Here is a 22,500-nt window from a genome sequence, read left to right on the forward strand (position 1 = left end):
TCATTTCAGACAAGATGCGCGCGAGGCAACGAAACCGAAACTGGAAACAAAAAGAAACAGAAACAAACCAATCCTCTGGATAGTCTCGAACCGAGGATCTTGGCAGCCGCAACCATGCTACTTCTAATATCGAACACATTACATTAGGAAGGAACAGAATGGATTTATGTTGCTATGTTTGAAAGGTCTTCGAGCTCGATTTTATACAGCATCTGCATCAAAACAATTGTAGCTCTCCAGTGAAATGGTTTAACTCGAACCCGAAACCGAGTGAAGTTTGCTGTCGCGCCGGATTTTGGTACGGATTTTTCCGGAATAGAATACATACGCCAGTAGCTTCGGTCACGCACGAGATCATAGTAGAACGAGACAGAACTCCAGGAGGAGGAACAAAACATAAGACGGAAGTAATAAAACGATCTCAAAGAGGGGAGGAATAGTACGGAAGTTTCAGCCAAGTGTATCAGCTGCGCTTGTGTGCCGTTGGTCAAGAAGGTGCAGAATGAGAAGGCTGAATGTGTGTTGTTCCAGGAGCAGGGTGCATGTGTGTTTGTGTGGGTATTAGTGTACGGGATTGTGTGGAGTGTCTGGTGTGCATCATGGCAGCTGGATGATAACGCATTCGGATAGATAGATCGCTTCATTTTCGAACCACAACCAACCATCAACCGTCGTACTACTCGGACACGGAATCGGGGCGGACTTTCGAACAGTACGTAGCGCGTTCGTGGACATTTGGATCTACAAAGCCTAACCTACACTGTTACTCTGTTTCTAGCCACCGGTCTCCGGATCGCTTCTCAATTTGCCGTTTCATGTAAAAACCCGTAACCGCCATTTGCTACTTACCCGTAGGAAATGTCACCGTACGACATTTTGGAAGGCGGTGCGTTTGGTTCGGTTCGGTTCTATTTCAAACGTTTCAAAGTCCGCGAGTGATTTCAATTCGCGGAATTGTCGCGGGAGGGGGATTAGGAGCTGAGGGAACTAGTGACTTATCGTTAAACGTTTGCGAACTTGTTGCGATTGATCGTTTGCGATCGGTTTGGTATGAAAATGCGTTTCCTTTTCACTCGTGTAAAGGGTAACGGTTGTTTTTTTCAGTTACTGCTGTTGCTGCTGCTGCTACTGTTGCCGTTGACGCTGAATGTTCACAAATTCCTTTACAAAACCATACGAGTTTTGTATTCTGTTGTCCTACGCACGACGTACGAATGCGAATGCCGAAAGTCAAATTGATGCTAATGATCGCATTGCTAGCAGCAATTGGGCTAGTGAGTGATGATGCGGTGTGCTTGTACTAGAACCGTGGCTTCCGTTTTGTACAGACTAGCGCACCACTCGCTCTCGGATGGTTAGGAAGGAACGACTGACGACTTTCCAAATTAACGCGAGGGCACGCGCGCGCGATTCGGATCAATTCCCGGACAGTTATTGTATCTATACTATGTGTTGTCTTCGAGTTCCGTGCTCTATTGCTCACTGACTGAAGCACTTCGCAAGCTGTATGACTGGCGGAAATGTTTTTCTGTTCCTTTTTTGCTATATACAACCGCGCTGGCCAGCGTGCGTTCATTGGCTGTCGACGTATGCACCACCAATCAATAGGTATTTTCAGTTTACGGTGTGTATTGCGCTCAATATTTGAACACTTTCGTGCGTGTGGTTGATCGCGATCGATCACGGGCGCGCTCTTAACGTGGATGCTAATGGCAGAAGCGCATAGAGAGCAGAGGGCTTCCGGCGATAGCACCGTCGTCGAGGATCGTTACAAAGATGCTGCGAGAAGAAGGGGAAGAGAAGAGGAAGTAGTAAAGCAAACGAAACGAACGAGGAAAGGGGAGGATAAACACGGCGATACGTTCAGCGCAGACCAAACTCAGGCCATCTGCGGCCTTGGTGAGGTTCACCAAAAAGGAGTTACATCGATGACGATACACGTTTGAGATCGGGAGTTTACAACATTTACAACAACACAAAACGATAAATAAGTAAAAGAAAACATTTATCCTCCCAGGTAAAGCAGCATGTAAAACACTGCACCCAACAGACCCACACAAAAAAAAACACTCACATGAAAGCTGCGATTGGGCAGCGAGTAAACAAAGCAGGGAGAGGACAGAGAATGGAACATCGAACCGAACACCGAACACCGGATATGCTTTGCCTTGAAAGTTCTGGCAACTCCGTTAGTTGATTGGATTGGTTTGTCCGTCGTTCTCAGCGGTGCATGTGAGCGTGCCTGTGCCGTGAATGTTTGTTTGTTTGTTTGTTTGTTTACCCCGACCACAGCTAAAACGCATCGCAAGGGAAGCAAGGGGCAAGGGAACGTTTCCCGTGAAAAGTTTTACTCCACCATAGCTCCAACCGAAAAAACCACTCAATTGGCATCCCCTTAAGAGGCCAATCCAAAACCCCGAACCAAACCAAACCGAAGCGGCGGCTATTGATTTTTGCGACAGCCAAATACGTGAGCAAACAACCGTCGATAGTCGGTCCATCGGAGGGGATTAGAATCCTTGCGTGGGGCTTGGAGTAGCTCGCTACTCGCGAGCCGGAGCTAAATGATTGGAGCCTGCGGGGCCAGGATCTGTCTGTCCCGTCATGAAAAATCTGGGTTAAATGTTTTACATTCCCAAACCGCGATTTTCTTCCCACGCTGTGTTTGTTCTGCAACGCCGGCATCGGTTGGTCACTCGAGCTCGCCTTTGCGGCGTCCTCTCCCGCATACAACGAAACCGCAATCAATCTTCAATCAAAACACACTCGAGAGAATGCCAAGGAGGAGGCGGAGGAGGAAGCGAAAGGGGACTCTCGTGTTTGTGTTCTTCAAAACAATAAACCGAAAAGAATCCTCTCCCAGAAACCCCCAAAAAACAATGCTCCACAACACACCCACACACTCAAAAAGTCATCAAAAGTGGTAGTAGGAGTGGGAAGGGAGCTGCAACTCCTTTACAGAACCTTTACTTGCCACATCCATCTTCATCTGCATCCCTAAGCGCCACGTCCCCGGGTTGGTGGCGCTAATCAAAAGTTTTGTTGGTAATTTTCTCAACCATTTCCCTCGACACCCCATCGCCCATCATTTTTCCATCAACAGAAGAAGGTGCTGAGAGGAGGAGGCGATGCGAGAGGACAAATGAGGCCGGCTGCTGGCCAATGGGAAGCATAATCCCAAAACGCGTGGCGATGACAGACAGCAGCAGCAGCAGCAGCAGCAGCAGCGGAGTGACGACGACGATGACGGCGATGTGCCAACCGCGACGTGTTCTTCGTGTCTTCGGAGTTTGGAGGCGTGAAAACTCAAACTCAACTCATCCCTTTTCGCACACATTGACGCTGCACACGTACACACTCGTGGCAAATCTTCATCAACACTCGAAAAGCGCGGGCACGGGAGCGTCTCGACAATAAAAGCTTATCATGAAAGTTTAATTTAATCCTTTGCCGTCGCCACCGTCAAAACCGAGAAAGATTCGTCCCCTTTTCGGGCCTGATTGCCATGTCATGCCGGCCCTCCAATGGGCGGTTGCTGCTGGGGTGATTTGGTTTTGATAAGCCACGCATGCTCCACGTTGGAAGCTTTCGGTGTAAACCTTTGTCACATCAGCAGCAGCCCTTTGAGGGGGGGGGGGGGGAGGGTCCATCCTGGGCCCTAAGGGTTGATGAACCAGCCCCAGAGGCACCCCCAAGGAACACCGAAACAGGGGAAAAAAAATTAAAAACTTTTTCGACAACCCCCAGCGCCAGGGACCCCTGATTTCAAACTCTCGATCGCGCCGGATATGAGTGTGCTGTCTTTTTCGTTCTTTCTTTTACTCTCTCTCGCTTTCTCCCTCTGCCATAGCAAATCGTCCAACCCTCCGCCACCCACCTTAATTGTTCACCCGTGACAATCACGCTTCACGCTGTCATGTTTATAAATGAATATTTGTCAATTCGTATTCATGCGATAATGCTGGCTGGCCTTTCTCCCTATCCGGGGGCCGTTTCGCGACACACACAGGTTGTTGGTTAAATGTAAATGACTTTTTGGGGGATGTTTTTGGTGACTTTTTTCTTTCTTCTGCGATCTCCGTTGTGTTTTAACCTCAATCAACAAAATACGCACCCAAGGACACTCGCGCACCCCATCAAGACCTAATACATAAACATGCCACGCATGCAAGTCATCGTCATCATCGCCGTGGTGGTGGTGGTGGTTTTTGATCGATTAGAAAGACCTTCAACGGTAGCTCAGCTACGGCGGGGGGGGCGTCGTCCTGAGAACTAAATTCATCTATTTGTTTCTTCGCTATTTGTTCCGTTCCGTCCTTAAGGACACGCAAGCGTTGTTGTCACCAGCAGAAGCCAACGGTGTCGAAACACAAAGCGGCCCAGCTGCTGCTGCTGCTGCTGCTGGTGACGATGATGATGATGATCATAAATTGATATCATTCAACACGGGCGCGAAACTTGCGAACCTTGGATCGATCCCAAAAAGGCTGAAACCATTAATCATGGGACCTACAGGCCTATGCCCCGGCTGCTCTCTCTCTCTCCCTTTATCTCTCGCTTCTTCTCTCTCTCCTGCTCTCTAGTTGGCACAATTTATCACGTCTCACCGGCGAGATGTCGCGATTTCGTGCACCAAAGATGGTCCTATGCTGATGGCACGTTCTTGCGAAGAGCGAGATCCAGATACCGACCGGACGGAGTTGGGCACCGGAGTCGGGAAACTTTATCGCGGGATGAAAACACCGTGGCCACCAGCACTGGCCGGTGATGGTGATGGTGATATCTGGCACCCGCGGATTTGGTAAGGTGTAAGGTTAGCGATATTAAAGCGTGCAAACTGTTCAGTTCGGATCTTCACTGGTTGCTCCTTGAACTAATGCCGAGTTTTGTCATTGAACCAGGACCAGCTCGTCTGATCCACGAAAAAGGAGGGAGTATTATAAGGGATTTCATTGTTGAAAACTTAGAAAATAACTCAAGGAACTGGTAATGTTTTATATCACAGTCCAAAGGTCCCAATTCCAAGTACAATATCCGACGAACCACAAAAAAAAAATGGGAACTCACTACGCTTCAATGCTGCTTCAAAGTGAGCATGCAAACACGGATCTGCATTCACTCACTCCTGCTGAAAAATGCACTTTTCCTTCCCTCCCAATTGGATCTGAGTATAGCAAGTCCGAGTTCCAGACAGGCATCAAGCTTTTAAGAACAGACCGCAGACCCGGGGCCCCAGTTTATCAACACGACACAATGGGCGGAAGACGTTGGCGAGAAGATGAAGGAGCAGCACGGGAAGGCCTTCAGAAAACTCCTTGAATTGAACAAATGTTGCAATGATAGATGATGGAGATGGTTCCACGCTGACACGCCCGTCGTCGTCGTCGTCGCTTTCTTGCGCTTTTTCCTCGGTCTCGACTCGAAGGCTAAAGTAGGGCGACCCACCAGTCCGAACCAGGCCATGGTGTTCGTCGTGCCGTCGTTTGTTTGTAAAGCAAGATAAATGAAGCACGCTCCCGACCATTGTGCTTTCGGGGGGCGGGGGGCAGAGTTTTTCGGCTACCCAGGCCTGATGGTGTGTAAAGATTTCCCTCTACTTCCGAGACGAGATTGTGATTGTTGTTTGCACTCCACACTCTCCCTTTCTTGGGACACTTCTTGCCACCTTGGAGCCGGGCCCGGGGGGGTGCTGGCTCATTTTCATGATGATGCGCCTGGCGGTGGTCTTCCAAAAAACAAACAAAACCAAGTGAGAGAGAGGGGGAAAAGAAAAGATCAAAACAACGACGATGGCCACGGGTTGGGCTTCAAAGAAAAAACCAGAAATACATACAGGGAGGGCTTGCATTAGCGACAAAAAAAGGCTTTCAACAGGGAGAAACAGTGACATACAGACAGACAGAGGCCTCTGGATCCGGAGGTTGCTCTGCATGTTATGCTGCAAGAAGACGCCATACGATGGCTCTTACGAACTCATCAAAAACGATAATAAACTAATGTGGAAAGCAAACATTTCATCTCCTCAGCAGCAGCAGCAGCAACAAACCACAAATCACCATCGGAGAACCACTGCTGTCTCTAGGAAGTCCAATTCCATCGTCTGATTAATTGCATTCCATCGGTTGGTTTCGGTTCCAGCGTCAGACGTCCAGACTCCTGGTCGTCCCGTCGTCTGTCACTCGGAGGTCTCGTTTTGGGAGTGGAAGCTTGTTTGCTCTGGCCACTGCCTTCCGACTGCCAGTGACTTGCTGGGCTTGGTTTTGCCTTGGTAGCGTCCTGGGCTGGGGAATCGAAAATATTGCTTTCGAATTTGTTCGGAGGCCGTGCATCCAGTGCCGTGGAGACACGTATGGACCCCGGATGGAACGCCCGGAAACCTCCAATTCAATTACATTTGCATTCCGCAAATAATCTGGCAACGCCCGGCGGTCAGTCTGTGTAGACGTTTTTTTTTCGTTTTTTCGGTGCCATCCATCCCCGGGCTGGAACGCCATCACGGGAACATCTCCACATCCGAGCTCTGACCTCTGGTTTGGTTGGAGAAATTGAATTATCAAACTCCGCCCCAATTGGCCCCGTTCCACTCTCTCTCTCTCTCTCTCTCTGTCTGGGGGGTTCCGTAGCGCACTAGTGAGGGCACCTAGTGGCCACAACCAAGCTCGAAAGCTGTCACCCGGTCACCCGGCTGCCGGCACTGTTTACCGACAGAGTGACAAACTCCCCGGGAACTCCCTGGGTCTTGTGTTTTATGTGCATCACCAGCAGCAAGTGCACACTGGAGCGATATTGACCAAACAGATTTCCGCCATAATGTCCCAGTGGCACCCGCCCGGGGGGGGGGACAAAGCACAAAAAAATGGAACACACTTGGCCACTGGGTTGAACTCATGGGATGTTCCAGAAGGGCTGCTTGTGGTTTCCTTGTGCCAGGGACACTCTGCAGGATACTCTGGGACTCCGGTATCCATATATTGGCCCAAGTAGGGGCATAGTGCAGCACAGCAGGTGGTATGGTGGTGGTCAACCGTTGTGCTCCTTTTTACGTTACAGACAGGCGCACACGGCCAGAAGGATGGAGGTGACCGAAGGATGTGAAATCAATATCCTTTTTAAGCCACAAAACGCATCAAGCACGATGAGACAATGTTCCCAACTTTGGCACCGTTGGTGAGCACCACAAAGGTCCCTGTTGGCATAAGCGGATATGAGATTACCGTCCATCGAGAGGCATCGACTCGTCTGTTCATTAAAACCGAACGAACGCAGAGCAGGATGTCACTCTTCGATCGGTCGAAAATTAGATGCATTCAGAGGGAGAGAGAGAAAGAGAGAGAGAGAGAGAGAGAGAGAGAGAGAGAGAGAGAGAGAGAAAGAAAGAGTGTTGTGCGGTGCGGATGGCATTTGACGTTTCGAGGATGATGATGACGACGACGGCGACGTGCACATCGACAGGAAATCAAGGTTTAATAGAGCATGCCCGGTGTTCTAGGACACTTAAAATTGGCCAACCAACCTGTACCACTGACGGTGAGACGATTGGCATCAAGGGGTGATGAACCGTGAGCTCCGAAATTCAAACTCATTTCCCTTCGAATATCCTGTTGCCCTGTGCGCTACCCAAGCCATCGTGCCATCATCATCATCATCATCATCATCATCGTCGTACTACACATTTTCGGCAACTGCAACCGTTGCTGGCCGCTGAGGCGTAAGGCTGTTAAGATGTCGAGGTACTGTGTTTTCACCGTAACAGGCGCCGAAGGTAGAGACCGTCGGTTCCATCGGTTACCACCGTACAGGATGCAGCATATTTCCCTTGACGATGATACTGACGATGGTGCTGCCGGCAGCAACAGCAACATGCCCAATTTGATGCATCACCACGGGGCATAGGTACGGCCATTGATTCAGTTTTCATGTGTCGCCTTTTTGGTCCCGTGGTTCCGTGGTTAATGCGCCTGCAATTGCAATTAGACAGAACCCCTTTTTTGGGGTCATTGTGGATGCTCTGAAAGGCTGTTCCGAGCTTGGATGTGTAACGAATGAACTAGCAATTGCAAATTGTTCTCTTTTCATGAAACCCCTAACCTCAATTCCGTTTTTGAAAGCTGTCAGCTGGGTCAAAATGAGATTTCCACCAGAAACCACCAGTTGCCATTGTTTCCAAAGTAGGCCCAAAAAAGGATTGCAGTACACTGATTGACAGCTGACTAGCCTTTCGGTGAGGCGTTCTGAGTGGATTCTCGAAGTAGCTTGGCACACTCTTGGCACAAAATCGTGGCCAACGAATGCTAATGCAGATGAATTCATATGCCAGCAACTCACATTTGCACATAACCTACCTTCCAGCTTCCAACAACCAAGGCCCTGATACCTTTTGCAATGAGTAGCAGACTTGCAATGAGGAAGCAGTTGAAATGCCATTCGGTTTCCCAGAAAAAAAGGAGCAAAGATAGCACAATCGTACAAATGCGCCGAGGTGGAATGGTTTCAAAATATCCTTCCAGGAAAACGGGAAGAGATGAATGCTCGCATCGCATCATCCTCCCGGAACGGTGCGGAGCTTCTTCTTTCTCCATCGCCCTCACCAGCAGCCACTCAGCTAATAAGTGATTTGTCTCATCACTCTCATCGACCGTATGGCTTCGCCTCGCCATGCCATTCCCCACCGGGAGGGTGAAATCCTTCTCCCCCAAAAACCGAGTTGGCTCCGAAAAGACCAGGAGACCGATGGTTTCAAGCTGAGTGCTAAGTGAGCCAAAATCCTTCGAAATCGCCCCTACGACGACGATGGCGATGATGATGATGATGGTGCTGGTTGGGCTGGTTAGTGATTGGCATCCAACCGAGCACACCATCAGCTCGGTCCTGTCAGTCAGTCAACGGAGTTGGAAGCTTCATGATCCGCCAGCATACCAACCAGACGCCAGCCGTATGTTCCGGTCGTCCGTCCGGTTGCCAGCCATTTGCATTTCACCAGCAGCAGCAGCAACAACAACAACAAGAGCAGCAAGAATGGCGTCGGTAAGTTGCTGCCTCACTGTAGGCGCTACAATGGAACAGCGTAGCGGAGATTCCGGAGCGCTGCAAAGTTGCCACGATGACGCGCCTTTTGACCGGATTGGCTTGGCTGAATGGTTGATGCATACGTACTAGTGTGTGTGCGCGAGTACCAGTATCATTGAAACCCGAGTGAGTAAGGTTCACTTTGACCACAAAATGCCCCAAACAGCACCAACCCCTAGAAGCTGCAGTGCACCGTCGTCGTCGTTTTGCATTCTTCTGGTGGTAGTGGTGGCCAAGAAAAAGAGCATCGAGACGGCCAGTTTCGGATGGTGATGGTCCCCAGGTTCACTCGCAAAGCTCGGAATTGACTCATTCCGTCTCTGTGCACTTCGCAATTCGCAGCACACAGACTGGTGCTGCTGCTGCTGGTGCGACGACAGAGGTCCTGTGGCCTCGGCAGAACCACACTTTAGCGCCGAGAGTGAGCCACCACATTCGAAATAACGAAATGCATAACCAATGATGCCGCGTCGCTTCGGGGCATGATCCTCATCCTCCGCAAAACCGCTCGGTGAGCTCTGAAAGAGGATTTACTCCCGTTATACTGTTTCGTCGTCGCCGTGGCCATTGTTTCCACCGTGGCTGCAGCTCGCATTTCATGTGCATGGCTCGCAATCTCAGCCGCTGTTTGTGTGTGGCCAACGGTTGGGGTTTGGGTGGATTTAATTTCATTAATTTTTCAATCGCCATGATATATGTGTGCGATGTGCATTTTCGTTTAACTTTCAATTCACCCTCCGATTCCTGTCCGTCCGTCCGTCCGTCCATTCCTCCAATCCGGTCTCTCTCTCTCTCCCGTCCGGTCTGTGTCACCGTCAACGGTTGACCACAAATAAGGGTTACTTGCAACCCTGGCAGTGCACATACAAGCGGACACACTCACGCAAGGGGTACAAAATTGGTCACTTTATGCCGCAACGCGCCGGGATTGGCGAGAGGGATTAAATGTGGAAATAAAACTGCCACTCAAGATGCAGATTAATGCTTCCCTGTTTAAGGAGAGGGCAGAGGAGTTAGTGAAGGGAAATGACCTGAGACTGTGGACCCTGGGCTACATTATGCGCGAGTTAACTCCGCTGCTGCAACCTGAGCCGTGCGGCATCTCTTACCTCCTTCCTTCCCCCATTCCCAATTCCTCGACAATGTGTAGCAATAAGAACAGTCTGTTAGAGACCCTCATCAGGAACGGTCACCCGTGTCTAGTAAATAAAACATATAAAAAACAACTTAAGTAGATGTTTTAACTGGCGCCCGAAAACGACGACCCACTCCTACAAAACGTCATCAGTGTACAGTATACAGTAAAAGAAAAAAACTGTACTAGTGACTTTTGTGAAGTAAAGTGCATCACTGCAGACCTGTCGACATATCTCCAGAGGAGCGGCTGAGGACCCTTAGTAGGCAACTGAACGGGAAATCTCCAAAGCAGCAACGCGGTGACCGGCACGATTCGATACCTGGACAATGTGGCTACTGTTCCTGTGAGTTTTAAGTTAATTTAAGCAATTTTTTTTAAAGTGAAATTACGTACTACTTATATATCAAGTTAGTTAGTGAAGCGTTAGAAAATAGAAAGTGTTAGAAAGTGATTTAGTGAAGATATCGAAGAATTGAATTTGTTTTGGTAATTTAAAATTCACATTTTTGAATCAGCTTAATCATTTAATAATTATCAAAAAAACATACATTTCAATTTTTTAGAAAAAAAACATTCCCATTTTAATGCTACAACCTTCAAAACTACAAAAAATGAATCATCAAGAGTTTATTGAAGTTGGAAAGGTGCCGGACTATGTAAAGGAATTGCCCATTTTTGAGGGGCATGCTCCCAGTCTGAGTCGATGGATTTTAGAAGTCGAAAGCGTTTTAAAGCTTTACGAACGCCTACCGAAACCATCGCTCGAATATTCAATTTTGGAAGGCACTATTAGAAGGAAAATAAAAGGTGAGGCAGCAGACGTGCTAAATTCCAATTGCGTCACGGGTGATTGGAACACAATCAAAAGAACTCTTCTCCTTTATTACAAGGATAAAAGAGATCTTAAGACACTTGATTATGAATTAACAATAATCAAGAAAAAGCCGTCTGAGTCACTTAGTTGTTATTTTAGCAGGGTTAACGACTTGCAAACAGCTATCGTGACGCAAATTCACGCCGATCCTAAATATGCCAGTAATTATGTAGTGCACATAAATTATTTCAGAGAAAAGGCTTTGGATAGTTTTATTCGTGGTCTAGATAAACCACTCAACTTTTTATTAAAAAATTACAACCCCAGCTCCATCAGTGATGCTTTTAATTACTGTTTGGAATTTTGTAACATGGATGCGCGATCCGCTCCATTCCATGACAAGCCTTATCAAAACATCCCTAAGCCGAGGGATTTACAGCAACAACCTCATCAACAAAAATATAAAATAAACATTGGTCAAACAAATCCTAACTATGTACACAACAAGCCAGGGCCATCTCAACATCAACATTTCTCCAACCCGAATGCATATCAACAAAAATCTTGGAACCAGAAAACAAAACAGCAAACATCTTGGAACCCTCCAGGCAATAACGGCCCGGTTCCTATGGAAGTGGATCCGTCTATGAGATCAAATTTCAATCCACAGCACGGTCCGCAATTCAGTGCAAAACGGCCTCGGCCATCATCGTCACAACAACGTTATCCACAGCAATGCCATACTGTTGACGATCACAATATTTTTCAACCGCCCAACGCATATGCTGACAATAGTTTTCAACCGCAAAACACATACGTTGACAATAATATGCAACCGCCCAGCGCATATGCTCACACTGGTTTCCAACAACCAAATATACATTCTCAAGCTAATTTTCAACACCCTGACAACAATCGGTTACAGTATGTGCCATGTTCAAATCCCTTGAACGAAACACATATAAGTGGGCAAGAATATTTTAATGTTCAGCCTAATCAATCCGAAACACATTTTTTAGATTGGAACGCAAATTGGTAAAACCATTCCTCCCCTATATCAATTTGCAAACAACAAAGGGAGAATTTCCATTTGTAATTGATACCGGTTCCAACATAAATATCATTTCAACGAAACTCGCACATAACTACATTTTAGCTAAACCGTATCCAATTTCGCCACATAAAATAGGAAGTGCAAGTGGCAATTTTAATGCCAATACTGCTATAGACATAAAATTTTTTGCACCAAAATGCATACAGTCGTTCCAGTTTATAGTTCACGATTTTCATCCATTTTTTGTGGGCATAATCGGAACAACCATCTTAAACAGTTTAGATGCCGATATTTCATTTCTGAATAATACAATGAAAATTACGACAGATAATGGAACACCATTGATAATCCCTCTAAAAAAATATGAAAAGGGAAACCAAAACAATATCTTAGATTTTCGAACTGATCACCTTGCAGACACTACTAAGGATAGGTTAATAAAGGTTTTAAATGAAAACAAATCTGTTTTTCATGAACCTAACGCACAATTGACGTGTGCAACAAACATAGAATGTAGAATTAATACTACTGATGATATTCCCATACATCAGCGAGTGTATCCATACCCTGCAGCATTCGTAGATGAAGTTAACCTTCAAATAAAGCAGATGCTACAGGATGGAATAATAAGACCATCTAGATCTCCCTGGACGTCACCTGTATGGGTCGTGCCAAAGAAAAACGATGCGTCCGGCAAGCCTAAATTTAGATTAGTTATGGATTATAAAAAACTTAATGAAAAGACAATAAGTGATCGATACCCGATCCCAGAAATCGAATATGTCTTAGAACAATTAAAAGGGCAAACATATTTTTCAACCTTAGATCTCGCATCAGGTTTCCACCAAATAAAGATGCATGAACGAGATATCGAAAAAACCGCTTTCTCAGTGAACAACGGTAAATACGAGTTCACACGAATGCCTTTCGGTTTAAAGAATGCTCCGGCAGTGTTCCAAAGAGCATTAGACGATATACTTAGGAAACATATTGGTAAAATATGTTATATTTACATGGATGATGTAATCGTGTTCGGAAAAACGATTGACGAGCATCTTAACAATCTACATGTGATTCTAAAGACACTCAATTCAGCAAATCTGAAGGTTCAGCTGGATAAGTCAGAATTCATGCATAAGGAAGTAGAATATCTTGGGCATATAGTATCCCACGAAGGAATAAAACCCAATCCCAAGAAGATAGAGAAAATTAAACAATTTCCTATCCCAGTAAGTATAAAAAATTTAAGGTCATTCTTAGGAATGATGAATTACTATAGGAAATTTATTAGGGACTATGCTAAAATAGCGAAACCCTTGACAAACCTTTTAAAAGGAGAAAACATTCCATCTAGCAAAAAAATTTCACTTTCGTCAGATGAGATTAAATGCTTTGAAAAATTAAAATCCATATTATGTTCATCAGATATTTTAATATATCCTGATCATAGTGAACCTTTTATTTTGACGACAGACGCTTCAAATTATGCGATAGGAGCAGTACTATCGCAGGGACAAATTGGAAGCGATCGACCGATACATTTTGCATCCCGCACATTGGATAAAGCGGAAGAATCTTATTCAGTCCCTGAAAAAGAGATGTTAGCCATCATTTGGGCTTTGAAAACATTTCGAAACTATTTATACGGAGCCAAATTTAAAATATTAACTGACCATCAACCACTGACTTTTACTCTCTCAGCTAAAAACACAAATGCGAAATTGAAAAGATGGAAGTCTTATTTGGAAGAGCATGATTACGAAATCATATACAAACCAGGAAAAACTAATGTAGTAGCCGACGCTTTAAGCCGCATAGTTTTGTCTATGACTGCTACTCAACATTCAGCTGAGGATAGCGATTCTTTTTTTATACCATCAACCGAAGCACCTATTAACGCTTTTCGGAACCAAGTCGTCTTGGAGGAGGGAGAGGACGCTGTACTTGTCACTCATCCATTTCCATTGTACAAACGGGTGCATATTAAAATTCAAGACACTAGTCCTCAAAATCTTTTGCATATTTTAAAAACGCATTTTGATCCATCAAAACTAAATGGACTATTCACCAGTGAGTCTTTGATGGGTAAAATTCAAGAAGTATATAAACAAAACTTCAGTCAGCAAAATATTTTGAAAATTCGATTCACTCAAAAAATGCTAGAAGATGTTGAATCCTCATCTGATCAAATGGATCTTATAGCCAAAGAGCATAACAGAGCACATAGAGGCGTCGAAGAAAACAAACAACAAATTATAAAAAGGTTCTATTTCCCAAAGTTGGCCTCAAAATTGAAAGGATTTATAAAACATTGCCAGATATGTAACGAATGTAAATACGATAGAAAACCTATCGATTATCCATTGCAAAAAACACCGCTCCCGAAACAACCTTTCGAGATAGCACATATCGACATTATGTTTTTGGAAAACCACTATTTTTTGACTTATGTCGATAAATTTTCGAAGTTTGCACAAGTGAAAGAAATTAATTCACGTGCCACTGTAGATGTCCTTCCGGCTTTATCGGACATTATTTTAAAAAATAAACCACCCGACATATTAGTCATGGATGGAGAAAAAGCTTTTAGCTCGGGAGAAATTATCGATTTTTTCAATCGTTACGGAATTAAACCGTATGTAACGGCCACTGGAAGAAGTGAAATGAATGGAGTTGTTGAAAGGTTCCATTCTACTTTATTGGAACTTTATAGGATTACAAAAACAGAAAATCCAGACAAAGGGGTAATTGACCTAATCAACATATCGGTGCACAAATACAACACATCGATACACTCTTGCACAAGATTCACTCCTTTGGAAATAATTACACCTTCTGCAAATACTACTTCAATTCTTCAGCAAGTCACTTTAAACTTAAAAAAGAAACAAGAGAAGGATATAGGATTTCACAATAAAGATAAAAAACCTGCTACAATATCGAATGACGCCGAAGCGTTTATGAAAACAAAACGTAGGTTAAAACAGGCAAAACCCTATAAGAAGGTAGAAATTAGAGAAATTAATAAGACTACTGTAACTACCAATCATGGAAAGAAGATTCATAAGAACGATTTAAAAGTAAAATAATAATTGAATATATTTTACAGATACCTTCCCATCGTCATAGGCCAAAACATAACGATAACCAGCGTTAACAGAACACCTATCCTTGCTTTTGACAAGGGAGAAGGTAGGATTTGTATAGGAAAAACATATTATTTACACCATTTTGGAATAGGTGACATTCAAAATGCCATTAAAACACTACTCTTAGAATTTGAATCATTTGAAGAAACACAGTTTACCTACTTAATTAAAGAAGAGTTTTATAATGCTAATCAACTACTAAAATCAACCATACCAAGCTACAGAAGTAAACGATGGGACACATTAGGTACCGTATGGAAATTTATTGCCGGTACTCCCGATGCGAATGATTTGAAAATAATAAATTCAACGATGAATGACCTAATTTCTGGAAATAACGGTCAAGTTATAATTAATAAGGATCTTACGAAAAGGGTTAATCAAAATCTCGCAAACGTACGAAATGCTATAGCTTTGTTTAATAGTACGTCTGTTGAATTACATGCACTAAATATACTTCTAAACTTAAAATATGTAACAGAAAAATTAAATATTATCATAGACAGCATCAGCTTAGCTAGGTCGTCGATAACCAACCCGAGAATATTAAGTAAAGAGGAAACGAACATAATACTAAATGATCTTAAGGAAAATAAGATTTTCGTTCACAGTACAGTTGAGGCATTCCAATACACATCAACTAAGGTCGCCGTCAATAAAGACGAATTGATCTTAATCACAAGCGTTCCAAAGTTAAACAATGATGTTTACAGGAAAGTCCAGGTTTATGCAATAAGGAATAATAATAAGAAGATTCATGTCCCCAATCCTTATTACCTTTCCTCTACTTCCCAAAAATGGATCGTGACGACGCTTGATAAATATGTATACGACACAACGGAGATTCAGCCCGACGAGTCATTGTGCATACCGAAGCTCCTGGAGAAACAATCTGCAATATGCGACCATGTGCTAAATCCCGCGAAACTCGAGATTATTTCTCTAAACAATGACCATGTGTTAATCAACACGGACGAATGGTTTCTGCTGAATGGAACTTGTGGCATCGCCCAAAGAAACTTAACTGGATCGTTTCTGATATCGTACAAGAATTGTCAACTTTCGGTCAACAGCACTCCGATTACTAATGAAGAAAAAACCATGCCAGGCACAATGATCCACTTGCCGTTGTATGGCGTACCGATATCAAACAGATACAACATAAGTAACTTAAGCTTGGAGCATTTGCATGATCTACATGCCGATCTAAGAAAGCAAATCAACCACATTAATTTGCAAACCAAAAGTATAACGTGGTCTTGGACCTGGTCACTAAGCAATATGATCGGCACACCAATTATTGTCATCATCGTGTTCGTCGTTGGTGCATTCTGGCTTAGAAGAAGAACCACCATAAACATAAACGCACCGGCACCTACACCTGAAACACAACAGCCCTCGTTCGAGTTACCAACGATCTCGGACGCATTTCGGACGGAGCCTCAACAATAGAGGGGGGCAAGTTAACTCCGCTGCTGCAACCTGAGCCGTGCGGCATCTCTTACCTCCTTCCTTCCCCCATTCCCAATTCCTCGACAATGTGTAGCAATAAGAACAGTCTGTTAGAGACCCTCATCAGGAACGGTCACCCGTGTCTAGTAAATAAAACATATAAAAAACAACTTAAGTAGATGTTTTAACTCGCGCAGTGCATCGAATGCATTTGGGGCGATGTTTGCGGATGGCTGATTTTGTGACTGCACGGTGCGCCAATTAAAGGCACAACATCGTGAAGCCTTCGAGTTGAGCTGCACCTGCAATAAAGCTTTGAGTTTCATGTCAGGATCGCTGGGAAATTTCGCTTGGATTGCAACTTATTTGAAGTGACGCGAGAATGTAGTGGAGCTGCTCTTTCTAGAGAGCTACTTGTGTACAACTTTCTACGGAAGACCGAAGTGGTGTTGTTTTGTAAAATGGCAAAACCAATCTACAGCAAACAATGAATGAAAGCTCCGCGATCGGTTGACCAATGGAACGGAAACATGGTGAACATCGAGAGAGCTAGCCAGCATCATCCTTTGGAACGGTTCTCTTCAGGGACTCGTTTCATTAATGAAAACATAAAAAATGCAAACAATTTTAGATCCTCAGCTACTCCGAGCCTCGAATTTTCCGATGTTTTCGACGGAGATGTGTGTCGATCGATTTTGTTTCCTTAGCTGCTGTTGGTTCGTCAGTCAATGCTGCTTCAGGTCCCGCTTGACCGAGTTTTGTCGATGTAAACCCGAGTTCTTAATCTGGCGGCCTCAAACTCAAATTGTATTTTCTATGTAATTTTACTTTATGCATATGTTGGAATAGAAGATTGGCAATATATCTACAATGACAGCAGTTCATGAAAAATGGAATGAAGAAACATTTTTCCAACATTTCCACATTCACCACCAAACGGAATTTGAGATCTCTGGGATATTAACCCCTTTTAAAATTCAGTAAAACCCAGACATTTTTACCGGCTACCAGGCGCCTCCATCATGGGATTTCGGCAACGGAGCTACAACATTTCGTATTCCTGGAGCGCCCGGGAATTCACGAAAATTTAGCTGTTTTAACACAAGGTACGAAGACGCTCACACAACGCGATGTTAGAGGAAAGATCCAGAAAAGATTCTCGAAGGTAAACTCAAGTTTGCTACATTTATATTCAGTTCAATTAAAAAGTTATCGATAATTAATCTCCACAAAGGGTTCTTTGTACAAATGTTGAGGAATAACTCAAGCCAGATACACTTTAATCACTAGATGATTATAGAGCTACCGATGGATTGAATCTTGCAAACAATGTTACGACAGTCATTCAGCACATTCAAGTGTATTGGACATTTCACTCTAAATACCTCACACTCACTGAACAATAAGGAAAGAGGAAATGGTAATGAAAAATCCTGAAAAATCATCAAGATAGCCATAGAGAGTGGTTAGAATACATCGGAAAGAAAAAAAAACCAAAAAAACCAACAGAATGTATGTGAACGTAACTAGAAACGGGAAAACAATGAAAGAACGAGTGCGTCGTAGAACAGCAGCATAAGAAGGAGGAAAAAGTGCATCAAATGCGAGCATACGGCTCTCGGAGGAGCATTGACCGGAGCATCAAACCCTCAGAAACGGTGTGGTTTCAACAACATAACAACAAACGATAACTTTTCGGCGCACAGTAACTAAAACAGGACATCGAGATGCGCTATACACAGAGAAAGAATGAACGAAGAAAGGAAGATAGAGAGATAGAGAGCCTCCAGCAGACGGAGGCGACGGACAGAGCGTGCGAATAACGATGAGCGCTACACATGAGAAACGGAAACGAAATCGAAACAACAGCAACAACCAACAAAAAAAAAAGTGGGCCAAACATGGCACCAACATGAAACAGATAGCTGCTGGAGCAACAGGAGCAACCACATTCTGCTGGCCAGCTTCAACGCCGACCCGTAGGATAACTCGAGCGAAAACCGGAAAACAAAATTGTGACAGCTGGATGAAAAGATGGTGCAAACCGTTGCTGCTCGCTCAAAAGCCGTTCGTTAAGGGGATGGGCAAAAAGAGGGTGGTGATGATGATGACGACGGCGATGATGATGGTGGTGATGATGGTGGCTGCGAGGAGCTAAGAATCGATCGGATCGACAAGATTGTATTTGAGAAGCTGTATGAGACAGAGAAGTGAGTGTAAATGTGTGTGTTTTAAAGGTGTTTTAGAGAGTGTGTGGCTCCGAACGGTACTTCAGAGCAGTTCCAGAAGAGGGTGAGGGGGGTTGGAGCCCCTTTTTTTGGTGGTTCACATATTTTTGCCAAAAAAAGATTCAATTCGCACACTTCAAAGTACCATTCGCGTTTCTGTGAGACAGAGCGAGAGCGAGAGATAGAGAGATATACAGAGAGACAGAGAACAGAGAATGGGTTAAGCCACGTCAGGTCTTGTTGCGTAAAAAGGTAGCTTGTCCGAGATGGAGCTAACCCCTAAAGAGAGATAGGATAGAACATGTTAGAAGAGTGACGATTGAGATGAGGATGAGTTGATGAGTGGATGGGAATTTGGCGCCTAATGGGGCGCTTCGGAATGAACAGACAATCTCCTAATAGCCACGGTTCTCATTAACCGAGTAATGGTACCGGAGTGGTGCTACCCGGAAGAGTTGAGAACTAAATGGAGTGGAACAGAAAAAAACGGGAAAACCCTTCATCTACGTGGCCTGTACAGCTGGGGCACCGGTGGCCACCGTGTGAGGCCACCAGCTTCTCCTGCTAGAAATGCCTAGTGGCCAACGATGGCACCGGCAAAGTGAGGAGCACGTTTATTGGAAGGAGACAGTTTGTACTTACTCGATAAGCAATTGACGTAATGATTCCGCGTCCTCCCCATCGCACCGATCGCTCTTCCGTGAGCCGAGAGACCCGGTTCCGTCGCCTATGTACCTTGTCCGCTTAAGTCCGCTCCCTGGCGAATGGCGCGTGCCGGTTGATGAACGCCCATCATCTACGCCACTGCTCCGTTGCGAATCGATCGACTGGGAACGGTAAACTGGCGGGCCGGCATGGCAGAATGGAAGATACACTTTTAGGACATTTCAAGAGGTTAGCCAACGGTGATACTAGCGCTTGCTTGCTGGAGGTGTGTGCGGTATGCGTGCAGGTGCAGGGCCAAGACTGGCCACCGGATGGCCGGACCAGGACCGTGATCCCGGATGTGATCCAGATGTGTGTGCAGTAATTTCGATCGTTTTTGTTTTCTTTCTCTCTGTTTTCTTCTCTGCGTTTGCGGGACATTTAATCGGAAGCATGCTGGATGGGGATAGGGAGGTGTATGGGTACACGGGAGGGATTGGTCACCGACCGCGTAACCGATAAACGGAAATTAGAGGAAATAAACCCGAAACGATCCGTGCGGTTCCGGTGCCGCGTTGCAAACCCTGGAGCACCAAGAAAAGAACCTGCTACCCCTGCATCAATTTTAAAGAACCTGAGGACTTCCCCCCGCGGTGGGAGAGGGAGCCCAATTCCATAAAAACTAAATGAAACGATGCGCGGAATTGTCTCGAGGCCTCGTTTATCTCGGTAAAACGGCTGTTGACGATGCTGCCTGCCGGTCGTAACAATAAAAACCAATGTTACAGCAGGAGCGAGAAGCAAGGAGCGAGCCCTTCGTTGAACCTTCCCGGATTCCCGGGGATCGCGAACAGTCGGTCGGTCGGATGGCCGGTTGCTAATCGCACCCGGTCGTAGACATTTCAATTTACTTCCCAACGCAATCGAATGCCACAGTAAAACGGGTTGGTGAGAAGGTGTGGTAAGAGGTTTGTTTGTTCTTCTTGGTGCCCTGGATTAGTAGCACAATTGAATAGTAGCAGCGCTGTCAAAATGGGAATTCTAGAATCTTCTAACAAGAACTGTCAGCCAGACTTTTGACAGCCTTTTCTTTATTAACGGAGACTTCAGTAATTTGTGGCCAAAAATGGACCATTTTTGACGATTTTTTGTAAAGTAATCATTCAACTTGAATTTTTAAAGTGAATGTCTTATTGAACGACAGTTTTTCAAGAATATTTAGTTCTATTTTAGAGAAGGTTTATCGAAAACTTCATTCATGGGATCAAATTTAGGAAAATGGAACGATCAAATGGCTGAATGATCAAACCGGGTTCATCGCTTAAATCTTAAGGGGTAACTCTTTTGATTTGGATCAACAACGGTGCCCATCGTAGCTGCGTGATGGATCATCAAAAAAATACAAATCAATGTTCTTTTGATAGATAATAAGTTCATCCAGGATTTTTCTTTTCTTTCTTCGATTTTTGGCAGATTTTTCGAGTTGAAAAAGTCATGGTTTTTGTGAATCTGTCTATGAAAAATCGAATTATACATAATCGTTTTCAAAAAAGCATCAACATTTTTAAGAAAAATCGACGGGACTATGCTGAATCAAATCAACTGAATGATCTCCTACTGAGGTCGGAATGTTTCCGATTCACTAGAAAAACGATTTGGCATCCCAGGAACCTCTGAAGCAGAAACCTTAATCGATGATTCATGTTGGGAAAATTTCAAAACAAAACCAATGCCTACTCAGCTGTTCGTTTTCCCTGGCTTTAAACGAATGAATGAGGTTCTAACTGCCGCAGCAAATTCCTCATATGATAAAGAGTACGAGGAAAAGCGAGAGGTCACTTATCTCGCCGAGGGCACTTCACCCCAATCTGCTGACGATGGCTGGATCAGCCAGCGATACCAACAGTGAGCACCGGGACCGACATTCAAACCACCAAACTAAACGAGCTGGAAATTAAAACTGTCCGAACGGTGTCTGTGTACCGGTTCAATTAACGCGTTACGGAAATTGTAAAGGGGGAATGATAATGTTGCAAATGTTGCAAAAACCCATTTACTCCTAACCCAACCTCGTGACCTTTACGGATAAGTCGTTGGCCAACGACCGGCAAACTTCTGACCCACGGCACACGGATTGTTGCTTACAGCTCCGTGAGATATTTATAATGGAAAATGGAAACCCGGCTCGGTGGGAAGGGGTGGGGGGTGCACTGGGTGTTGCACACCTGTGCTCATCAGCTTAGATGGGGTGCTTTTGGGGGGTTTGGTGAGCAAGCAGCACCATGAGTATGAGTCGTTCATTTCCGAGTTTCGTTCGTTTCCTGCTCGTTTGGTTCCCATTTCCTTTTACACCGCGCACCGGTGGCCCTTTCGGTGTCTTTCCTTTCACCGGAATCAATACGAGAATCGAATCGAAAGTGTGATAGCGTTGATTCGACTCGAACGAACGAACTGGAACTCCCGCACCCCATCCTCACTTTCCACCACTTCTCGGGGCTTATAGGGGAGGTCTCCTGGGGATGGGTTGCTTCCATTTCACCCCTCAGGCCCCCCAAAAACCCTCAACTTTTCTCATTCACCTTCACGAGCACCATGTCTCTGTTTGATGAGCGAAGAAGCAACCTAACCTCAAACCGTGTGCCCTGCTCCACTCGATGGTAAGGGAAACCCCCCGGGGGGGAACCGTGGAAGTAGGCAGCTCAATGGCGGACAAGGCGAGAGCTCTAATCAATCTGCACATTCGATCCGATTACCACCAAGAGGAGAAGAGAGAGGGAGCTTAAGGCGCGTTCTTTCTGCGTTGTGCATGACGGCACCTCTCCTTCTACGCTCCTCGCTCCTCGCTCCTCGCTGCTGCTGCTGCTTCTTCTTCGAAGGACTTACGTCCTCTCAGGATCTTCCCTTAGATAGGGCCGGGCAGGCAAGATACGACAACCAACAACCACTGAATGAAG

General features: G+C 45.0%; 1 protein-coding gene across 17 annotated transcripts in view; it reads right to left on the minus strand.

Annotated features, from left to right (window-relative positions):
- The window catches only part of LOC126578980 (glucose transporter type 1), a 165,513-nt gene that overhangs the window by 43,676 nt on the left and 99,337 nt on the right, over nt 1-22,500 (minus strand). For 12 of the 17 annotated variants that reach the window (XM_050242143.1, XM_050242144.1, XM_050242134.1 and 9 more), the window contains one exon: nt 19,544-19,775. The exons of 2 other annotated variants lie outside the window; for them this stretch is intronic. In XM_050242143.1, coding sequence (XP_050098100.1) covers nt 19,544-19,775 — 232 coding nt within the window. Of the gene's footprint in view, nt 1-849; nt 1,608-19,543; nt 19,776-22,500 lie in introns of those variants that run through there. 3 more of the 17 variants (XM_050242146.1, XM_050242145.1, XM_050242149.1) reach the window with 2 other exon arrangements.

This window comes from Anopheles aquasalis, chromosome 3 (assembly GCF_943734665.1).
Source record: "Anopheles aquasalis chromosome 3, idAnoAquaMG_Q_19, whole genome shotgun sequence".
NCBI classification, from domain to species: Eukaryota; Metazoa; Arthropoda; class Insecta; order Diptera; family Culicidae; genus Anopheles; species Anopheles aquasalis.